Source organism: Agelaius tricolor, unplaced genomic scaffold, assembly GCF_023055355.1.
Source record: "Agelaius tricolor isolate 1412-34295 unplaced genomic scaffold, bAgeTri1.0.p SCAF_29, whole genome shotgun sequence".
Classification (NCBI taxonomy): domain Eukaryota; kingdom Metazoa; phylum Chordata; class Aves; order Passeriformes; family Icteridae; genus Agelaius; species Agelaius tricolor.
In genome coordinates this window covers 3,967,383-3,986,989 of record NW_027269289.1, presented here as the reverse complement: position 1 = coordinate 3,986,989, position 19,607 = coordinate 3,967,383, and the positions used below count along the sequence as shown (strand labels likewise).

Sequence of the window (19,607 nt, the reverse complement as noted above, 5' to 3'; positions counted from 1 at the left end):
AGGAGAGGAGCTCAGTCCTAATCACCAGCTTCATCAGGGGTGATGTTTAAACATCCAACACATCAATGCAATGTGAGCTGCTTTTCCCATCCCCTCCCAGCAGTACATGGAATTGTGACCACCACGGGCTGTGGGGCTGCCTGGCACCCAGGTGAGCTCCAGAACTGATTCCTGGTGTGTAGAGACCTGAGCAGCTCGAGTGGCTCCGGTCTGTGCCATTCACATGGCCTCATCCCCTTGACAGCAGGAATGGCTCTGGTCGATCTCAGCAGTGCCCAGGGTGCCAGGGCAATGGGCTCCCCAGCACGCTGGCATTATACTGCCTGAAAGAGAGATCAGGAATGGGAAAAGGGAGTGGAAGAAGAGGAATGATTTATGAGGCTTCGCTTGGCCAAGCAGGGCATTCTCAGCATATTCCAAAATAATTTAGCATCATCTATTGTGCCTGCAGCGGGAGCTTGTTGCGGAAAACGAAAGGGAGCAAAAAAAAAAACTCACCACATAAAGAAGGCAGAAAGCCCCTTGATGGGATGGTTAGAGCTTGAAGTTTCTTTTTTCCTGAGGGCTGCTGTCTCCTCTCCCCAGTTCTCTCTGTAAATCAAACTGCCAGTGTCGGATCGGCGGCTCCGTCTTTCCTGCAGCCGCTTCCCCGAGGCCTCCGCGTGCACCGAGGGGACGTAATCACCACCTAGAACAGCTTGAAGGACACCGGCGCAGGAGCCGAGAGGACGATTTGTAGTGAATAATTTAGTGGATGAATTTAAAGCTTTTGTTCTCGTCGCAAATTACCTGCGAACTGTACGGGAAGGTTTTGATCATACAAATTCATTTTACATCGCCTCTCTCTGCCAACAGACCCACCTACCCGCTTGGTTTGGGTTTGAACCGATGCATTTTTCCCTGCACTTCGATGTGTTGTGGGGGGTGGGTTGGACCTTTAATTAACCCATCATTTTGGTGCCTGTGGTTTTAATTACCAGCATAGGATTGCCTGTCTGAGTTGTGTTGAAGATTGGAGAGTGATGTTTGTAAATAGGAATAATTAGTGAAGTTTGTTTGTGTACCGTGGGGTGTTTGCACAGCCTTCAACGTGTTTTGCTTTTAGGTGGAAGGAGATGAGATGGGCACAGGGCTGGGATGCCCGGGCAGGGATGAGTGCCCATGTCAGCATCCTGGGATGCACTGCCTGGACATTGTGCAGTTGGGGAGGGACCCCTTATTGGAGAGGGGCTTTTTATAAGGGTGTTGTAGAGACAGAACAAGGGCAGATGGCTTTAAGACAACAGGATTAGATGGGATAATGGAGAGGAATTCCTCCCTGTGAGGAGGGGGAGGGCCTGGCACAGGGTGCCCAGAGAAGCTGTGGCTGCCTCTGGATCTCTGGGAGTGTCCAAGGCCAGGCTGGATCAGGCTTGGAGCAATCTGGGATAGTGGAAGTTGTTCCTGCCCGTGGCATAGGGTTGGAATGAGATGATCTTTAAATCCCTTCCAACACAAGCCATTCTGTGATTCCCCCTCCTCACCCTGGCATCTCTTTCACACCCCTGAGAGGCTTTTCCCTGTCTTTGTGTGTGGTGTGGACGGTTGGATCCAAAGCTCTCTACTCCCCTCCGCTCACTGCCGAGTTTGTTTGGGACTAGGGAATTCAGCAAAGTGCATGTGAAGGAGGCTGCAGCCTGCCCAGAGACAGCCACGAGAAATGAAGTTGTATCACTCTCTGAGATCAAATTATCCTTCTCAGCTTTCGGGGAGAGGACTCGGGCAGCCCCATGCGAGAGCTCACTGCCTCCTCCTCAGCTCAGTTTATATCCTGGTCCCCCGGCAGACTGCAAATGCTCCCTCATCAGGGCCTGCTCTCTGTGCTAATGGCCCTCCATAAATAAGCCCCAGGAACAGCGATAGAGAACAATCATAAAAGGCAGGCGCATAAATTAAAGGCGATGTTATAATAAACTAGACAAGCCCTTCATCGAGGGTTTTATGTTTCTCCTTGAGTCGGCAGCTTTGCCAGCAGAAAATTATTTCCGTGTGCCTTGGCCCAATCCTCTGTCTCTCTGCTCTGCCACAAATGGGTGGCAGAAATACCTGGAATCACCATGTCCCTTTTCTGGCATTCTGGGTATTAAAGCTGCAGGGATTTCTCGGAACAGCTCTCAGCATGTCCTTAGGGTGGCAACAAGACCATGGATTTACTGATGGTGGCTCTGGGCACTCTTTGTGGCTATAAATGAAATGTATGGGTTCTGGGTGGCTGGAATTCCTGAGAGCTCAACACTATTGCTGGCCAGGGGTGTATGTACAAATCACAAATGGGACAGGACTGCTAGGAATGTGCCTTGAGCTGTTTTATTTTCCAGCATCAGTCTCATTCCATGGCTATGACAATGGGAAGATGCCAGCAGCTCACATCCCAGGCAGCAGACCAAGAACTTAATGTTGTAACTTACTTTGTAAGTTTTTTTGACCAATCACACAAAGCAAAAGCACATTGACAGTAGTGCTATCCAACCACTATAAGCACAGGTACCTTTGGTTAAAACAATGCTTGCTTATTTTGAATACAATACCTGCTTGTAAGCCTTAAAACACAATGCACAGAGCTCCATTATTAAGCTTAGAACTTCCTAGTATCTCTCTAGATAAACTTTCTGTAGCTTAGGGAGTTATTCTAGACAAGCGTTAATACACAGACCATTGTTCTATTTGTCCTTACTTTTCTACAGTTTAAATAATTTTTCTGCTGACCTAACTCATTGCTACTGCTTAGCTCCAATCACAGTTCTGCTGTCTCTGAGGCCTGCCTTTTGCAGCTTTCCCAAAACCCCTCTGATTTTGGGGATTCCCACACCTACACCTTCAGAGAAAGCTGGAATTGTTGCACTTGCCCTGGTGAGCTGCAGTCAAACCTCCTGGAGGGAGATGCTGGTGCATAAAACAGCAGCGTCTGGAATGCATGGTACCTCTGAAAGGCTGCTCCTTCCCCTTTGCCCCGGAGCATCTCCCTGGTTGGAGAAGCATGCACCAGTGGCTGGCATGTAGACTCCATGCCGCAGCTCCGGAGCGCCTCAGGAGTGATGGATACACTGCTGAAACTCCTGCCTCTCCCACTGAGTTCAGAGCTGTCTCTCCAAATCACATCCTGGATGACTGAAACTTGGCAGGGCGAGTGGGAGAGGCAGGCAGAGCTGCGTGCTTGCACCCTGTGCTGGAGAGACACAGCAAGTTGTGCCCTGTGCATGGAGCGGGTCAGGAAGGAGCCCATCTCCAGTTCTGTGACACACTGTGATGCAAAGTTCATGTCTTGGTCACCAGCTCAGCTTGCTCCCAAGTCCTTTTTGGACACTTTCAGTCTAAGATAATGACACTGAAAGTAAAGTGCAAACTGCTGCTCCAGGCTCTGATCTTGCTTTCATCCTGTCCACCCATCCTTTATGGTCTGTGCAGTGAAATCCAGAGGCAGACAGATGTGTGTTGACAGGGAGGTGTCACCCCGTGCCTCTTGCAGGAGGCTGTGTGGACAAGGAGGAGAATTCCAGACATCCATCTCCTCATTTCAGGTTCAGAACAATTTGCAGGCACATTTTCAGCTCTGATTTGGATACATGCCCAGCCACATGTCCAGGTCCATGCAAGGGGTTTCCCCCTTGCTGTGCAGAGTTACATCCAAATGGGGCAGCTCAGACACATCCCCTGGGTGCTCAACCAGCTTCTTCCTCTGCAGTTTGATGGAGCTGCAGCACATCTCGTGCTGGTGTGGGAAGGTGACAGCCAGGCAGATTATGTACATGGTGGGGTGGGATGGATAAATGGAGAAGAAGGAGAGGATGTGGGAAAGGAGGGATAGAGAGAGGGTGAGCTGTAGGCTCTGCTTTCTGCTCTGTGCTCTCCTGTACACTCTGGCCTGAGCTCCCCCTCGTGTTCAGCCACACATATTTCTCCATTGCTCTCCTGACTCTCCTCTCCCAGTTATTGCGGGGATGTCCCGTCTTTCTGGCCATGTTTGCATTGGAGAAGCTGGAGCCCCACTGGGCAGTCCACTGGCTGTCAGCTTAATTTCCCCACAACCAAGGCATCCCCCTTCTCCCCAGTGTGATTGCAGCACCTCCAGCCTTTCTGAATACTCAGCCCAGAGCCAGACGCTCAGACAAGCTGCATCAAGAGCTGGAGATCCATAGTTTTGATTGTGCACGGAGAGGCACGTGCCACAGACATGCCCTGGAGTGTCTCACTGGGTTCCCTCGAGGGAGAGAGGAGCCGTGCTGTGCCAGTGCAGCATCAGTTCCCTCCAGAGGCTGGCAGGCACTCCCTGCCACTGCTGCCGCTCATCAGCCCCTCGCTGGTCTCGCACAGGGTCGTTTTCTGCTCCATTTCCTCCCTCAGCCTCCGGATTCCCCCTCCCAAGCTCTCTGTTTTCTTCTTCATCATCCCGGCTGGGATAGAATATGGCTGCAGCCACAAAGAGCTGAGATTGCAGCTGCCCTCGGGGCTTGTTTGCCCACATCACCTGTCGGATCAGGAAGCCTGCATGTCCTTGGAAAAATATGTATTTCAGGCTGCCGGGATGCTAATTTGCAAGGCCCATTACTCAAACGAAACATTAAAATGGCCGTCCATAAAGCAGAGCCTTTATCCGTGCCTCCCCCTCGGTCTGTACTCCCCGCGCCAGGTATAGGCTTCCTGTCAAGCCCAAGAGCCAAAAGCAAAGATTTATAGGAAGGTTCCTTAACTCCGACCTGCATTTTAATTATGTTGCCGCCAGCCTGTGCTGAGAATAAACTCAGTGGCTATTGTGTTACCCTCGCTCCTCATCTCCGGATGAATGCTCCGGGTTTGTGGTGTCCCCAGTGGGAACCCTCTTGTATTCCCACCTTTTTTCCTCCCCGCTTGCCTGCACAGATCAGCAGAGTGGTTGCTTGGTGCTCAAACACTGATCCAAACGTGAGGTTGGGAGGGAAGGATGCAGGGAATGAGTCCTGTGCATCACCATGCCTCAGTTTCCCTTAATGTGGGAGCTCTGTCCAGCCTCCCTGAGCCCACTGTGTGTGCAGGGGGTGTGAGAGCTGGTCCTGCCACAGCCACCTCGGTGCTGCCGGGGCAGGAGGCACCGAGCAGGGTTGGAGCAAAGCCCAAATTGCTTTTTGGAGAGCTCAATTTCACACCGGGAGCAGAGCCGTGGCACCGCGGGGAATTGAGGAGCCACGCTTGTCAGGGAGGAGATGCGCTGAACTTCAGAGCCGGCTTGTTTATTTTGCCTGTGTATTTATGAGCGGGGGTGTGTATAAATATTGCTCGCCCGTGCCAGACGATGCTGGTGTCGTGCTTCGTGCGGGTGCAAAGCTTGACCTGGCACTTCCCGGCGGGAATGATGCATATTTATTAGCGAGGCGATGGGTGGGAACGGCTCCCTCGATGGGTGGGAACGGCTCCCTCGATCCTCGCTCGCTGGTGTGGCAGACACTGGCTCAGCAGATCAGGGGTTATTATTATTAAAATAAATAAAAGCAAAAGCAGCTCGGCCACCACAGTGTCTCCCGTGCCGACTTCACGAAGGAGCCAATTTCTGCTAGGGTAGGAGAGGGGTTCATGAGAGGATGTTCTTGGGAAGTTCCTGACTACATAGGGATTGACTCTGTAAACTCCGGGTACCAGAGTACATCCTCTGCCTCAGTTTCCCTACTGATAGCAGTGACATATTGAAGTGACGTAAGTCTCAGCCTGGCAGGAGAGTGTGAAATGCTCCCTTCATTAATAAGCACAAAGTGCTTTGATATTTTTAGATGGAAGTGCCACGTATTGATATAATATTACTGTACCTCGTTTGACTTCTTTTTCGATTGCAAGCCCCCTCTTGATCCCGTTACCTGCACTAACAGTTATCTGGCTATATTTTATCATCTGAATATTTCAATTAAATTACTTTAAGGGGAAAAAAAAAGCTGCAGCCTAGGCTGAAGTTGGAAATGATCACTGTATCACTCCAACTTCCCTCCATTCCCAGAAGGTTAATTGAAAGGCAGCCATCTTGGTGACGTTTAGACAAATGAGGATAATTATGTGTTCTCCAGCTCTTTGAGAGGTTAATTGCTTAGATGTACGAAGACTTGAAGAACAAAGAAGGAATAAATCAGAAGCAGGACTATGATCTGATAATGTAATTTGGGATATTCACGTGCAACTCAAACAAATAAACCCCCTAATTGCATGCAGTTGTTTGGCCCCTGGGGTTACCTAGATGAGACTCCTGGTTCTCAGGGATGCTCGGAGAGGGGATACCAGCAGGAAAGGTCTTCATCTGGCTGGTACCCAGGAGTGTCTGTTGTCACCTCACAATGATGATGACTTCTTTATCTGGCACTGGAGATGACTTCTTCATCTTCACGGAGCTGTCACCTGGCTCCTTAGTGCCTGAAGCATCAACCCTCATCCCAGCAGAGCAGCGGTGGGTAGAAATCAGATGGGTCAGGGAGGAGTGGGAGCAGCGAGCAAAGGATTTCCTCTGGTGGGTTATTTTATTTTGCCTAATTGCTGGTGAAATTCCTGCAAATTGGCAATTATATTCCTGAGCTGATGGCTCACCCAGGTCGTTTACAGATCTCGTGTTTGGCAGGAGCGCTTTATGGTGTTCGCCATGAAATACAGCTTCGCTCTTCAGCAGCAGAATTTCCCTCTTTTTAGAGGTTATTAATTCCATCTGCAAGGATTTTGCACCTAAATCTTGTGGCAGCACAATCGTGTAGGTACCTGATTTTTTTCCTTTTAATTCATGTTGGTGGACCAGTCTGGGAGTCAGTTTGTCCATCTGTCAGCCCCTTTGTCCTCTTGGGGTGAGATACTCACTGGCAGTGACTTCCAGGTGTGAGGGGTGTGGATGGAGTGAGCGGATTTGCCCCTCAGCTTTCACTGCAGTGAATGGTGCAGTGTGGAGCCAAGACCTTGTAATGTTGGAGCTTTTATGGAAGTCTCGGGGTTGTGTGGAGCATCAAGCTGTCCAGCCTGGATCAAACACTGCTTCATTTTCCAGCCGTGAGGGTCAGGAAAACACTGCTTTTTTTCTTTGCTGAAAACTTGAGGGTAAAACATCTTCATCCAGCATCTCTTTCTTCCTCCTGTCTCTGGGGAAGTTGGAATTGATTTCAAATGAGCAAATGCCTCCCCACCCCTAACGTGTGAGAAGCCCTGAGCCTCGGCCTCTGAAACACCGGCGAGAGGTTTTTCCGTCGATCTGTCTGGAATTGCAGTTTAATTCCCTGCGTTTGCTCCCGTATTGTGCATTAAGATACAGTGAGTTTATCCAGCAGTCCAGCTGTTTTGAAGATAATTACTACAGAACTCAACCTGATGTAAAATAATCCTCCCGGGCAAGCAGCCAAGAGCTTGAGACTTATCCTCCAAAGACTGAAACCTCTCCATTACCCTTAAGAGCCACAGAGATAGCAGTGGGCATCTCATGACAAATATATTTTTGGTGGTAATCAACAACAGGATGTGAGAAGAGGTTTTGCTTTCTGCCCGGCTCTTGGGGAGGGTGGTGTGGCCAGATTGACCGACCGAGAGCATGAGGCCCACATGTGATGGAGACATGAATTGCTTTCCTATTAAAGGGCTCTAAATGCTTTTGTTTCCCCCAGGAATCCCTTTTGGGGTGATAACACCACCCCCTTGCTGCACTGGGGTGGCTTCAGACCAATTTCCTCTCCTTGCAATGCAGGGACAAGTGTCCGATGGTTTTGCTACGACTCCTTCTCTTGCAGATGTGCCTTGATCCAGGTTTTAATCAGCCTGCCAGCATCCTTTCTTCTTTTGCAGCTGTGGGATGCTGCCAGTGCCATGGCCACATCCCCCTGGGTTGAAAGTGTCCCCCTCATCCAGCTGAGGTGGAGATGGTCACCAGTCCCATCAGGATGGCTGAATCAGAGCGGTCAGAGCCTCATGTTGCCACACGCTAATTACCGCCACTTAACTGCATGTCCAGCTGTGACAGCCAAAGTTATTCCTCTCTCTCCCTGCCTGGGCAGATGAATGAAAAAACCCATCAAAAAAGCAATAGCAAGGAAAATTCCAACCCCACAACCCCAGCGCAGGCGTGGAGGAGTTGAGGTTCTCAACTGCTCAGCTCTGCTAGCGATGAACTCGGTGTTTTCTTTGCTGCTTTTGATTGAAGAACACTGGAAATCAGCCGGTTGCAGGTGCTGTATTGTGTGAGATTAGCAATGATTTAGGCAGGGTGCAGGTGCTGATTGAGCAGGGCGCTCTGCCTACACTGGCAGAGAGCAGGGGAATCTCCAGATTGCACCCTTCGAGGGCGCTGAGAGCATTGGTGGGTTTTTCCCTGCAGGGATGTAGGGCAGGGATCAGTGTAGGGATAGGGGAATTTGCTTTTTCTGGTGAGAAAACAGCTCTCTGCCCATGTTTCTTAGGATAGGTACTGATGCCTTGATGGTAAACGCTGCTGGATTGTGACTGCCTTTTTGGAGAAGAGCTGGGAAGGTGTCCCAGCCTTCTTCAAACCACAGCATGGCCAAGTGACCATGGAGAAGTGTGAAATAAATGCCTGGCTGTGTTAGGGAGAAATGCAATCATTTTGGGCAAGGAAGGATGCTTTTCTGTACTTCTTCCAATTTCTGTGGTTTTGCTGGCCTGGCTGCCCCTGCTCAGTGCCTTCATTTTCATCTCTGTCTTTGTGAGATGAGGTGTGGCCGCCAGCATCGACTGCCTCTGATGGAAGCATTTACATGCCACCTGCTCCATAAACATTCCCATTGATTTGCTCCATCCAAAGGCCTTCCGCTTTCTTTCTTTTGCTGCCACCTCATATTTCCTTATGAAGATTTCTCCTGAGCTAATAACAGCTGTTGGCTGTTGGGGCTTAGGCTAATGCCTTCTGACCTTCCCTACCACACAGGGGGGGCATCCCGGCACGTGGGCACAGAGATTGAAGCAGTGCTGTGTCAGAAACAAGGGAAAATCATGTTTGGAGGAGTACTGGGAGGAGAACCTGACTTTGCCCAGCCCCCCTTTCCCTTGCCAATGATGTTGTCAGGGTGAGGTGTGTCCCTGCAAGCTGGAAGTAGAAGCAATGAGGAGTGAAAGAAGGGCTTTATGGGCAGGAGGAAAAGCCTGGCTTGCTTTAACAGAGCTGACTGTTTCTGGATTTGCTCGATGTGGAGCATTAATTCAGAAAATCCCATGAATGGCTTTAGGGAGAAGATGTGATCTGTCAGTGGGGGCACCGTGCAGCAGCTCACCTCGCTGGGCATCCCTTCCCTCTGCAAACTAGGATTGCTTTTTAAGCCATCTGCAGCACAGCTATGCCTGTGTCAGCTTTAGCATCACTCTGTGCCACCTGCAGCAGTACCCAAGTCCACCCCTGACTCCAGGGGGCTCAGACCCCCCCCTCCCTGAATTAATGTCAGCTCAAGCTTGGCAGCAACACCTTGGCAGCCTTTGCATGTCCTGGGTTGTCACAGACACCACCCAAAGCCCTGTGGAAGCTGAGCACAGAGCAGCCAGTGTTTTGTGTGACATGGACCCCTCAGGGACTGCATAGTGAGCATTGTCTTGACTTCTGATGCCTCGCGCAGACGGCTCCCGCCCTCCTCATCATCTTGTTATCATTCTAATGTCTGGGAGCTGCAGTCATGGACCAAAACACCATTAAACTATCTGAAATGGAGCAACTCGACAGCCTCTGCCCTCACAGGCTTATTATCTTTGCAGATGGATATTTTATATTTAGCAGTCGCTAATGTATCAATTTGGGCTTTGATTTTTCACAGGGAGCAGCTTCTATTCTGGTGCCTGCTGGTGGGCAAAGTGCCACTGCAGGGGAACCGCCAGGGACAAGCCCTCCCTGTGAAGCCCTGAGCCTCTGGAGAGGGCAGAAGGGTCCCATAGCCCTTGGAGGGCTTTGGGCAGGAGGTTGTTGGGAGGGAACAGGTTTTCCAGTGGCCTGGAGTGTGTTTGAACAGCACTGGGAGCTCTTGGGGAATTGGAGCAGTAGCAGTGGGGCCAGCAATTAATTAAACTTGCAGAGTGAGAGGCAGCAGCTGAGTGGTGTAAGGGGGGGAGGGAGGAATGTTACGGAGAAAAGGAGAACTTTGGGCTGGCCCAGCTCTGGCACACCCCATGCTCCTTGTTTTCCCACAGTGGGTATGGGTGTGGTGATGGATCAGGACATGCTGAGTGGTTCCTGACGGCTGGATGGGTGGTGGTAGTGCTGGGTGATGCCATAGGGTGCATCCCAAGTGCCCTCTGTCTTTGGGGTGCTGGGAGGGTATGGGGATGGCATGGAGCTGTGCTTTCTGTTCTTAGTGTGCTGGGATGGCATGAGGATGGCATGGAGCTGTGCCCTCTGCTCTCAGGGTGCTGGGATGGTGTGAGGATGGCATGGAGCTGTGCCCTCTGCCCTTAGGGTGCTGAGGTAGTGTGGGGATGGCGTGGGGATGGTGTGGAGCTGTGCACTCCACATCCAGCCACCAGGAGGGATGGGAGAGAGGGGAGAAGGGACACTGCAGGTGCCTCGGAGACAGAGTGGACATGAGCATGATGAAAGAAAAGGTGCCTTGTGCCCTCCACCTGCCGAATAAACAGCATGGATGGCAGTGAGGGAACCTCAGGTGGCGCAGTCCTGCCCTCGGGAGCTGCCATGTGAGACCTGCCATTACATGGTGCAGATGCCATTGTCCCTGCAGATAATGTGGCGGGTTGCATTGTTGGGAGAGGATTAGAGGAGCTGCAATGTTTTGATGGCCTGCTTCTCATTTGCATCTTGAACGAAGTGGGAGCCCAGCCAGGTTCTGTTCTTTTGTGTTTAATTCTGAGGAAATGTGTTTATTTCCGATGATTATAAATAAATCTCCTCTGCCTTTGCTCCAGCCGCCCAGAATAAAAAACATCCGGTGGCCCTTAACTGTGTAGCCAGGGCAAATATTGGAAGTGCAGGAGAAATCCCATTAGGAGTCCCTGGAAAATGTAATTAACAATTTCTTCTCAAAGACAAGGGTGTTTGTTCTGCCCCTGTGACAGGTATTTCTGGTTGGAGGTTTCCCAGGGTGAAGCATCACCTGGTTGCTGTCGAGGGGCTTCACTCCCGATCTGGGTGAGCTATTTTAGCTGCTGAAAACTGGGTCAGCTGCAAGTTTGCAACTGGTTTTGGCATCTCCATTTGTCATCCTGACGAGACACGTTACCTACAGGAGAGAGAAGCAGTTTGGGGTTGAAGGGCCATAGAGGAGTTTAAAAGTAGAGCACTGTTGGTTGGAGCAAGGAAACAGGAGAGGTTTGAATCCTAGAATCAACAAATAACCTCAGCTGGAAGGGACACACAAGGATCATTAAGTCCATGTCCTGGCTCTGCACTAGACAACCCCAAAAGTCCCACCACGTGTCCAAAGACCAAAGAAATGGACAACAAATTTGGGTTGATCCATCCCCCAGCCTCTTGGCATGGACAGGGACCGGTGGTGTTGGCTCTTGAGGTACAAACATGTCCCCTGGGTTTCTTAGGATGTGCATCAACATTTTGGGGTCCCATGTATCCCATTCCTCAGAATATTTTGCCCCCATGGAGAGGGTTTTGCAAGACTTCCTGTATGGCTCCAACTCTTATTTTTTGCTGTTTATCCCTCCAAATTACTGCCAGAAAACTAGTGCTGACCCTGGACACAGCATTTCCCTCACCATGGGAGAGGCACTGAGGGCAGCCCCAGGCTTCTCCCTGGTGTTCAGCCAAGTCAGCAGTGCAGGAAAGGTCTGTGACATGGACAGAGAAGGCAGGGGATGGAGGTGGAGGGTGTTATGGCTCAACCCACACACAGGAGAGGCACTGTCAGTGCTCATTGATGGGGCTGGGAAGGAGCCTGCTGTGGGAGCTATGTGGGGTCTCTCCTAATAGGTGCAGGAGGAGGGAGACGGGCGCTGTGTGCCACCACACACAAAGAGCATGTCAGCAGAGCTATCTGTATTGTTGACACTAAGTGAAATAATCCCACGGCAAACTTCAAAATTAGCATTTAAGAATGAGGAATAGGGGCAATTAGAGGGGAAGCAGCACAGCGCCGCTGCCCCCAGCTCCCACCCTCATGCATCTTCTCACGCTGCTGTGTTCAGGTTCATCACCCTCATCTCTGGTGGAGCACTGGGATCCCTGCAGCAGCTCTCGTCCTCCTGCAGAGCGAGGGGATCAATATGGGTCTCAGGAGATGAAGCCTTAGAGAGCCCACATGTATCATTGTGAACATTGTGGGAAGCTCCAGCAAAGCCTGGCATCCAAAGCTCCCCAGCCACCCTGGAGGAGAGCAGCAGTGGTTGGAGGCAACTGAAGGGTTACAGATGGTGAAAAGTCTCTGCTCAGAGGCAATGAGGGTGTAAGTGGGATGCAGAGATGGAGGAGCTGATGGCACTGGTCACATTGTGCAAAGAAGGGATGTGTGGGGGAGCTGGGATGCAGCGTATGCTGGGGGCTGACGATATAATTCCCAAGATATTCCCCCTGCCTTGCTGATGGGTTTTCTCCAGGTGAACTGCAGAGCCAGGATAAGTTTATTTCCCTCCCATGTGACAGGTGCTTTATTGTCTTTTGTCCCTTCTGGACTGGTAAGGCAGTTTCTGGAGATGGATACGGTGCCTTCAGGAAACTGTTAATGGGGGTTTGTCTTTGGTTTTAATTAGATCCCTTCAAGGGAAAACCTCCTGGCCTGCTTTATTATCCAGCTTTGTCAGAGCTTGTCTGCTTTATCTAAACACTTTGCAGAAGTCTCTTTACCTGTTTGCTTACTGGAGACATTATCATAATCCTGGTCAATTGGAAATGGGGAGCAAAGACTGCTCAGCAGACAGGCGAGTGCCGTCAGCTTAGCAGCTAATGGAGATCACTTTCCCAGACAGGTAAAGAAGCTGATGAGGTGATCCTTATGCCAGGGCATCCATCAGTATTCTCTTTGTAGTCCCAATTGCCAGGGCATGGGAAAACTGGCGGTGGGAAAGCGAGGTTAGTTGAGAAGGTGCCTGCAGGAATGCCATGTGCTCTGTGCCAGCTGATGGATGGAGCTTTTCTGCTGATGGCGGTTCTGACACGTTCCCAGGAGGTGCAGGAGGGCTGTTTTTTTGTCTGGCTGTCTGTAGCTGCAGGGGACAGTCTGGGCTCCAGTGGAGAGGAGCATGATGCTGCACAAAGCTGAAGAGACTTGGTCCTAAATTTGCTATTGAGCGGCAGTGACTGAAGAGTGGGCTGGAGGGATGGGAAAGAGGAGCCTTTGCCTCCTTGCTCTTGGCATGGATTTGTTACAAAGGTCTCCAAGTTGCTGCTTCCTGCTCATTCCAAGGGGTTTTGAGGGCAGTACCAGTCACCAGCACCACGGACAAGGCAGGGTGATGCTGTCCTTGCCCTCCCTCATGTGAATGTCCATCCCTTGGTGCTCATGCAGTGCAGCTCTGACATGTAAGTGTGAGATGTAAATGCAGAATGAACCACCCCAGTTCTCAGGTGTCCTGGACCGGCCCCAGATCTCCTCAGGAAGCACATCCCATATGCACCAGCCAAAGCTGGGTGGCGACAGTGGAACGTACTCAGTGCCGGCACGAGCGTCTCATCCCTGTCACTTCAAACCCGAGTCCTTGTGCTTCACCCCTAATGAGGGGACCCGAGAGTACCTCGCAGGGCTGTAGTCTGGATATTTATATGAGCGCAGACATGCAAGTTGTCTGTTTTACATACTGCTGCCCTGATTTTTCAGTGCACGCAATGAATAATTTACAGAAGCCGTGTGTAAGTATCTCTTTATTATTCATTATAATGAAGTGAGACAGCAGTAATAGTCCACTAGACTGGAATCCCCCAGGGCCGAACTTTACTTGGCTGTGCTTAGCTCTCCCCCAGTTAATTTGAAGGAAGAGAGGGCTAGGTTTCCTGACAAGGACAATGCTGTCTGTGGGCACAGGGCTGCCCTGGTCTGGCAGAGCTGAGCTGGCACCAGGGCATGTCTGACACCAGGCAGGGTCCCCTCGTGCCGGCAGTGCCACGGCAGGCGTGGAGCACCATCCGTCTTTCCCGGCGTCCATACGTGCTGTGGCTGGCAGAGACGTACAGCTCCTGCAAGGGGAAAATTACTTGTTTGCAGGAGAATATATGGCTCATTCCTCTGAACCGAGCACCCGGGGGGACCCTCAAACATGCCAAGTATCGCCCCTTTCCTGCGCCCGATTAATAATCTCGATCGAGGTGATGCTCTGCAATCTCAGCAAGGGAGGCATATAACACCCCCAGAGCCTGGGCAGGAGAGGCACTGCAATGGGGATGAGGACAGGAACAGCCTCCCAGCTGCTCTCTGAATTTACAGGCATGTGGAGAGGGACTTGCACGAGTTCCTTGATTGACTGTAGGTGCCTTTTCCTACGATCTTGGCTGAACAAAGCTGCAGCAGGTCTGCTACTGCTGGCACTAGCTCACGTCTAGCTTGATTTCCCCTTTTTTTCTTTTCATGCCAAGAGAAAGCTTCCCTAGCTTGGTCTTCAAATGGCAAAGGTGAAGCTCCCAAGGGATGCTGGGCTCTTAATTTAACCAAACACTCAGAGCTTTTGCTGCAGATACCATAGCAGCAGCAGAGAAGGCCACATGTAGATAGATGGACAAGAATCTATCAAAAAGTATGAAAAAGCCATGTTTTCCAGGAACATTTTAATTCCCTTCCCCCCCATCCCATTCCTTGCCAAGTGTAACTCAGCGCCGTGGACCGGAGCTGCTGAGCTCCTGCACGTCTCAGAGCAGGGAGGGTGGGAGCCAGGCAGGAAATAAATAATGGAAACGACCGCGTTGTGTTTTCAAGGCACTTCTAGGATTTACAGCTGCTTATCCAAATGTTCCCTTCCCTTCCCCATGTGCTGGCTTGGCCGTCTCCGGCTGTTTCTCTTCTTCCCCTCTCCCTGTGCATGTGCTGTGGCCCCTGTCCCCAGCAGTGGGGGTGTTTATCACCCCGGGGATGGCTCGAGGGCTGTGCCAACAAGCTGAACTGTCAGCACATTTTACAGCTTCATCTGGAATTCTCAGTGCACAGAAAAAGCAAGGGGGGCTGTGGAGGTGGGTGAGAAGAAATGGTCCGCCTGACTTGCAGAGGTCAAACAATGGGGATTTTGTCTGTGGTTCCCCAGTTGTGTGTAAAAGAAAAAGAGAGGTTTTATTTCTGGTGAACCCACTGTTTATGTGAAATCTCACGTGGTGGGGGATGTGGAAACAGGGAGCACGGCCACAGCATGCAGCATCTCCGTGCTGGCAGAGCTGGGGAGCCACCCTCCCATCCTGCTCCCATCCCTTTTTGGGACGCGGGACGCTCTGTGTGTGTCCCATTCCAGGCGCATGACCCTCTGTGTGTCCCCTCCAGGTGTACTGTGGATGACCGGGTCACGCGGGTAGCGTGGCTGAACCGCAGCACCATCCTGTATGCCGGCAATGACAAGTGGTCTATAGACAACCGTGTGGTCATCCTGTCCAACACCAAGACCCAGTACAGCATCAAGATACACAACGTGGACATTTACGATGAGGGCCCCTACACCTGCTCTGTGCAGACAGACAATCACCCCAAGACTTCACGCGTCCATCTCATCGTGCAAGGTAGGTCTGAACGTGCCTCATGCTGTTGCTGGGTGGTTTGGTCTGGGAGGCTGCCTGGACTTGGGAAGGGTTTGGAGGCCCTCTTGATAGTTGAGTTGGAGCTGCTTCAGAGATTGCATGGCATGGGAACAGTGGTGTGGACAAGTGCCCACCATGCCAGGGAGGAGATGAGCGTGCATTGTCTCAGCCTTGCTGTGTTGTGCAGTTGTCACATGGGAACTGGCAGTGGGGCTGCTGAGATCTTTTTTATTCCCCCTTTGCCTGTCTGTGTGGTGAATTTGACTTGTCTCCACTGCATGGAACCGTGTTGCTCAGTTCGCTCCATCGGGGATTTGTTAGTAAGGTGCTCAAGCAGGTGTTTGAAGATGCTTCAAGAGAGCCAAGAGCAACGTGCTGCTAGGCACAGAGGAGAAGCAGATCCCAGCGGCACAAGGCTCTGTGCTTTTGGGAAAGAGGTCAAAATCTCTGTGGGGCCATGAAGGGCTCTTGGCACAGGGCTTCATAGACAAGTGTATTGATATAGCAGATGCTGTTGGGCTGCAAAGCAGTGTTCTGAGGCTGTTCTGATGGGGGGATCCAGGTGCTGGCAGATCAGAGGGACCAGTAGCTCTCTGATGGATGCTGCCTCTCGATTCTTGCGGCTTTGCACCAGCTACTGGCTTTTGTCCGGTCTCTAGATTAATTTTTCAGAGTTAGTGTTAGTTCAGGTTAGATAAAGATAATGAAAGTTTCCTAATCCTCTTAAAGAAGATTTATTTGGCTGAGTAGAAAGCTCTCGGAATACAATAAAGCGTGTATAAAACCAGGACCTAATCTTTCCTTTAATTTCAAACAGCTGATGGGTATTGATTTTGCAATGAGCAAATCTGAAAACTTTCTCAGCCTCGACACATCTCTGAGAAGCCCCCAACAGAGTTATGTATGTATTTATGTACCCTTCTCATTGGCTAGAGGCAGGGGTTGATTGTGGTCACCCATCCAACAGGTTTTCCTGCCTGGTGGCTGTAGGAATGTGTTGGGAAACCCCAGATTGTGTGCACCAGGCTGTGGTGAAGAAGGGGAGTGGTCACCTCGGGAAGAGGGGAGAGGAGATCCACTGGAAGCATCCCTCCATCTCCTTGTTCGGAGCTGTCCCTCTCCTCCTTTTCGAGCTGTGTGCGAGCTGTCCATCTGTGAGGTTTAATCTGTTTATCCTGTCTTCTCTCTAATCATGCTAATCCATCCAGTCAACAGCGGTGAAGTACCCAAGTGCTTTGCACCTAATGAAATCAGGTGAACTGGCGGCGGTGCTCAGCACCCGCTGCCCTCACCCCTTTCTCAGGGTGATGCAGGCACCTGCCAGGCACAACCATGTGAAGGTGAGAGAGGGTTTGTGTCCAGAGTGATGGTCTGGTGGTGAGGCATTCCTAACTGTGCTGGGGAAAGTTTTTGTTCCTGGTGTGAGCAAGTCCTGTTGAATTGCTCCCACCGCAGCGATGACTGTGGTTCTCAGCAGTGTCACTTCTGCACAGCTGGAGGGAAGCATGAGAGGAACTGGGGGTGCAGGCACAGGTCAAGTGCTCCATGCTGAGCACTGTCTGTACTTCCCTTTCAATGAGTTAAGCTCAAACCACACGGTTTGCCCAGCTGAGAAAATCCATCTGTAGGCGCCTTTGAAGGTGGTGATGAGAGAGGCAAATCCTCCTGTGCTCTGTTCCTGGTTCAGCCTGAGGAAGAAAAGCCTGTGTGGAGATGCCATAGCAGCCATCCAGTATCTGGAGGAGCCTACAAAGAAGTCAAGGGGGACTCTTCATCAGGAATTGTAGTTAAAAGGAATAATGGGTACAATCTGAAAGAGAAGAAATTTAGGCTTGATGTAAAGAAATTCTTTCCTGTGAGGGTGGTGAGGTCCTGGCACAGGTTTCTCAGAGAAACTGTGGCTGCCCCATCCCTGGAAGTGTTCAAGGTCAGGTTGGAGCAACCTGGTCTAGTGGAAGGTGTCCCTGTGCATGGCAGGGGATGGAACGAGATGATCTTTAAGGTCACTTCTGACCCAAGCCATTATATCATTCAGCTCCACTGCAGTTCCTTGGTGGCTAAACTGTGATTTTTGTGAGGGTGAACAACGCACAGTCCTTTGCTCAGTGCTGAGAGGAAAGGAATGATTTTCCAAAGATGGATTTAATCCTGGTTGTTTCTGTAAGCACAGCACACACTTTACAGGGATGGGAGCAAAGCCTTGTTTCTGGCCTCAAAACTGAGGTTTAGGTCTGTCCTCTGTTTTTTGCCCTCACTGTGCCAGCAGGATGCCAAACATGCAGTAACGACCAGTTAGCAACTATATTCAGGTCAATTAATTTCTATTTGTATTTTGCAAAACTATAAGTTGGCCAGAGAGAGTATTGATTCTTTGTGCCCGTGTTCAATTGGGTTTTAATTGTGCTACTGAGGGGCCCGGCCTTCCCTCCCAGCAACCCAGCAATAAATCTGCCAGGGAATCGCCGTCAACAGTAAATGTGTCTCTTAGTAGCACTATTAATATGTCTCTTGCATTGGTTCATTGCAACAGCCGTTAACAGCGTCGATGGCAGGAAGCCAGAGGGGGTTTTTTTGTCGTCTCCCTTTTCCTCTTTTTGTCAGGAGCTGCCTTGTGATGAAGGGATGGATGCTTTCAGAGATAGATGTGGTGTTTATGGCACGCTGGTGTGTTCTGGGGAGAGTTTGGGATGAAGAGAGAACAGCAATTTAAGCTCATGTAAGCAGAAGATGAGCCACCCCATCCTTCTCTTGTCGTAAAGGCTGGAGTGGAGCTGAAGTGGGGTGGTCCTTGGTGAGCCCTCCTGCCTCTGGGATGAGCAGTGTGGAGGCCACCTCTCAAAAAAGGTGAGAGGGAAAGCTCCTGGGAGGTGCAGGCTTGCAAGGAGGAGTCAAGAGACCTTAATGGCATCATGCTGCAGGATGGTTTTTGGAGTGAGGGGTGTGGTAGACCCTAGTCAGGACCCAGCCCTGCCTTCATGGCTTGGGCTGCTTCAAGTTGTACTTCAGTTCAAAATGTGGAGCTCAGGGTCAGTTTTTTGGCAGAGGTTGTGAGCTTGGGATCCCTTCTGGTGGAGATTTTGGTGGTGAACATTGGTACTGGCCATCCCTACCTAAGAGTTGTCTTTGGTATTTCTCCCATGTTTTCTGTTCCTGATTATTTAAAGAGCCCTTCCCTGTACTGCCTTGATCCTGCTCGCCATACTGAAGCCTCTCCCAGCTGTTGGAATTGTTTCTCTTGTTTCTGGTTGGCACAATCCATTTTCTGTCTTGGTGTTTGCTACTTTCCTCACCCTGGGAACCAGGACTGGTTTTGAAGGGCCATGACCTTCGTTTATAGGGTGTGGTTGTGTGGTGTCTTATCCAAATGCACCTAAGGATGCTCTCCTGGAGCTGGTCCTGTGTCTCACTCACCACCTCTCAAAGCAGCACCAGTGCAGATGTAGCTTCTCCATGAGTGTTTCAAAACCAAACTGAGACTTTTATTTTTCCCTTGTGATAACAACTGGCTCCTTAGGGTTCTCAGAGGGTCACATTTGAGAACTTTTTGACAACTTTTTTTAATCTCAATTGAGATCTTTTTCTCCAAAGAGAAAAGGTTTGATGAAAAGTTGCAGCCAGACCCCTATCTCAACTTTCTTTCCTCCCTGAAGAGGCAGAGGATGGGCAAGAGAGTGAAAACGGCCAAATGAAGGTGATGCAGGAGCAATATGATAGTGAATTCAAAAGCAAAGCAGCCTAAAGAAAATCTGGAAGGAATAGCAAAGTTTGAAGAAGGAAGCAACTAGAGGGGGGGAAAAAAAAAGAAAAAAAGGATGAGAAGAAAAGCCCAGAGTCCCTAGAACAAAGGAGAGAGAGAAGGAAATGTGCACACCCAGAAAAGCACTAGAGCATCAAAAGGGCAGGAGGCAGCAAAGGGGAGGAATGAAAGAGCGATGAAGGAGAGAGGGCAGGGAGAGGGGGAAGGTCTGGAAGGAGGAAGAGT

General features: G+C 50.6%; 1 protein-coding gene across 5 annotated transcripts in view; it reads left to right on the top strand.

Moving 5' to 3' along the window:
• LOC139601018 (opioid-binding protein/cell adhesion molecule homolog) overlaps nt 1-19,607 on the top strand; it is a 309,661-nt gene that overhangs the window by 268,718 nt on the left and 21,336 nt on the right. For all 5 annotated transcript variants that reach the window (XM_071449696.1, XM_071449698.1, XM_071449694.1 and 2 more), the window contains one exon: nt 15,375-15,607. In XM_071449696.1, coding sequence (XP_071305797.1) covers nt 15,375-15,607 — 233 coding nt within the window. The remainder of the gene's footprint in view (nt 1-15,374; nt 15,608-19,607) is intronic.